Source organism: Acanthisitta chloris, unplaced genomic scaffold (genome assembly GCF_000695815.1).
Source record: "Acanthisitta chloris isolate BGI_N310 unplaced genomic scaffold, ASM69581v1 scaffold27668, whole genome shotgun sequence".
Classification (NCBI taxonomy): domain Eukaryota; kingdom Metazoa; phylum Chordata; class Aves; order Passeriformes; family Acanthisittidae; genus Acanthisitta; species Acanthisitta chloris.
The window spans coordinates 14,183-17,017 of NW_008685822.1; the positions used below are offsets into that span (position 1 = coordinate 14,183).

The 2,835-nt window shown below is 51.9% G+C and overlaps 1 protein-coding gene across 1 annotated transcript in view; it reads right to left on the reverse strand.

The window, feature by feature from the left end:
* Positions 1–2,780, reverse strand: part of PPIE (peptidylprolyl isomerase E (cyclophilin E)) — a 2,890-nt gene extending 110 nt beyond the window's left edge. The window contains exons 1-9 of the mRNA XM_009079907.1: positions 2,689–2,780; positions 2,520–2,618; positions 2,297–2,340; positions 1,714–1,740; positions 1,485–1,566; positions 1,264–1,364; positions 1,015–1,138; positions 746–931; positions 47–189 (exon numbers count right to left, since the gene is read on the reverse strand). Of these exons, the coding sequence (XP_009078155.1) occupies positions 47–189; positions 746–931; positions 1,015–1,138; positions 1,264–1,364; positions 1,485–1,566; positions 1,714–1,740; positions 2,297–2,340; positions 2,520–2,618; positions 2,689–2,719 (837 nt within the window). The 5' untranslated portion in view covers positions 2,720–2,780. The remainder of the gene's footprint in view (positions 1–46; positions 190–745; positions 932–1,014; positions 1,139–1,263; positions 1,365–1,484; positions 1,567–1,713; positions 1,741–2,296; positions 2,341–2,519; positions 2,619–2,688) is intronic.
* Between the last annotated feature and the right edge of the window lie 55 nt (positions 2,781–2,835).

Here is a 2,835-nt window from a genome sequence, read left to right on the forward strand (position 1 = left end):
AGGAAGGAGGTTGGCTCTGCCTGACCTGCCTGGTGCCAACACCTACCTCGATCTCTCGCACCACGTCCATTCCCTCTGTCACCTCTCCGAACACCACGTGCTTCCCATCCAGCCAGTCTGTTTTGTCACAGGTGATGAAGAACTGGGAGCCATTGGTGTTTGGGCCAGAGTTTGCCATTGATACCATCCCTGGGATCAGAGTACAGTGTTATGTCTGGGAAGGGAGCAAGAAACTCCAGCACAAGATGCTGTTTCAACCCAGACCCATTCCCATGGCCTACAAAACTGCTGGATTTGGGAGAGCCTCTAAACAGCAAACTCCACAAAAACTATTGGAAACCAATTACATCAAGAAATACTTGCAAGCATGAAAGATGGAAAGGGGCACAGGCTGCTCAGCTATTTTTAGCTGCAGTAACAGCAAAGCTGTTTGCATGGAGCTAAACCTCCTTGGTGCTGCTTTGCACAGTCACAGTGTGACATTCCTCCCTTAAAATCAAACAGGAAAGCAGCTTTGAAATTCTTATTCCATTATGGGAAACTAACTGTGTAGATGGAGAGAGAATGAGCCATTTCTGCTTGGTGAAACACAACAGTCTAATCATAACAGATCACACCAGACACGTCTGGCCAACACAGATAATAACTCAGGGGCTGCTACTATCAACGTGGTCTAAGCCAAAACACCTCATTTGTGGCCCCTGGATGATGCTGAGCCATTTGCCCTGCCTGGAGATGGTTTTACCTGGCCCTGTGTGCTTGAGAATGAAGTTTTCATCATCAAACTTCTTGCCATAGATGGATTTGCCTCCGGTGCCGTTGTGGTTGGTGAAGTCACCAGCCTGGCACATGAACTGGGGGATGATGCGGTGGAAGCTGCTGCCTTTGAAGCCAAAACCTTTCTCATGGGTGCAGAGACAGCGGAAATTCTCTGTGGAGGGCAAAGGGAGGAGAGGTGAGGGCTGTGTGACACCTAGAAGCCACCACAGAGGGGAGGCTGAACCTTCTCCTCACCTGCAGTCATGGGCACCACGTCCGAGCGCAGGAGGATCCGCAGTCGCCCTGCAGGTTTGTTCCCAATCTTGATGTCCATGTAAACCTGAGGATTGACCCGGGATTTCTTGGCAGGAGGCTCATCCTGAGCAGGAAAAGAAATGAAAGCAAGTTGAGATGACATTGCTCTGCTCTACTTCCAGAGATGGGCAACCTCATCCTCTCAGTCTTTGGGAGAGCAGGGATAACAGCTCTGGTTGGTTTTCCTACCTCCTGCACCTCTGCTTTGGGGGCCTCTGCTCCTCCCTCCTCTTTGTTCTCCTCCAAAGTCTTCCCTGAAAACTTCTTCAGCCATTCATCATCTGACCAGACTGTGATCACAAAAGGAAAGGTCAGAGCACAGGAATTGAACCCAAAAGCTACACCTGAGCTTATTCACAAAGCTCTGAACATCCACAGGGATGTTCTCCCCCTCCCAGGCCCCAACTCACCAGGCCTGGATGATCCTTCTTTAATTCTCATAGGTTTGGCCAAGTTCACACGGATTGTCCTGCCAAAGAGCTCAGACTCATTCTGTAGAGGGGAAAAAAAAGCACAACAAAGCACACCAAAAGGTAAAAAAAATCACCATGCCCCCCCAAACCCCTGCAGAGGTCAGAGGTTGTGTCCTCTCTGTAGCCCACACAGGTCTCTGTGGGCAACTGGGAACAGGATCCATACCATGTTGTCAATAGCTGCTGCTGCATCCTGCCAAAAAAAAAAGCAAAATAAAATCATTATTGTCATCTCTCCCTTTAAAACAAGGCTCAGCACAGCCATGCCCCAGCATTGCACTACAAAAAAAAAGACTGACAGATCTTCCTAAACCTCATCTATCCCAGGGTTGTATGAACTGATGGATTTTGCAAGAACCACATCCAAACCAGGAACTGGGTCTCACCTTCCAATCACTCAGTAAACCTATTTTACTTAAGATGCTTTATTGCTGACCCCAGCACTTGGGAGAGGAGGAGAGATCTGTGTATGAAGCCCAGGATAAATTATAAGAGGACAAATATATGACAGACTGTACTACCCATAAAGCCAAGAAACCCACCCAGGGGGACTATGGAAGGGGAGAAGTTTGGGCTGGCAGAAAGAAAATTAAAAAGGTTAAACTAGGAACTTGGAAGAGCAGAACACCACTGCTGGAGAGTGATCCAACGCTGTGATAGGTAACTGCTGCTGGACAAGCTGGAGGAACAGCAAAAAACCCCAAGGCAGGAAAAGCACCGAGCAGCTCCAACATTTTCCCCTTCCTCACCTCTGCCAGCTCAAACTCCACGAAGGCAAAGCCTCGATGCTTTTCTGGAGGGAGAGAAGTGAAAGGTCACGGGCAGAAAACACACACGGGGAGGGGAGGAGGGGAGTGGTCCCCATCCCAACCGTGGGAAAACTGCATCCCACCCGTGGGAAAACCGCATCCCACCCGTGGGAAAATCGCATCCCAGGGATGCTCCAGCGGGTGCAGCATCCCAACCACGCACCCGTCTCGTAGTCCAGCGGGATCTGGATGTCGGTGATGTCTCCGAAAGGGATGAAAGCTGCGTGCAGCACCTTCTCGTCCACCTCCTCCGCCAAACCTCCTGCGGGGCGGACAGCGCTCAGCGCTCCGCGGGCAGCTCCGCGGGCACTGCCCCCGGCTCTGCCACTCACCCACGTACAGAACCCGTTTGGTGGCTGCCATCGCCCCCCGCACGGCTCGGCTCGGCTCAGCTCGGCTCGGACCCGCCCCGGAACGGCAGCATCGCTCCTCCCTTCCGCGGATCCCGGGACACAGCGAGCGCTGCTGGCCCGGGGGGG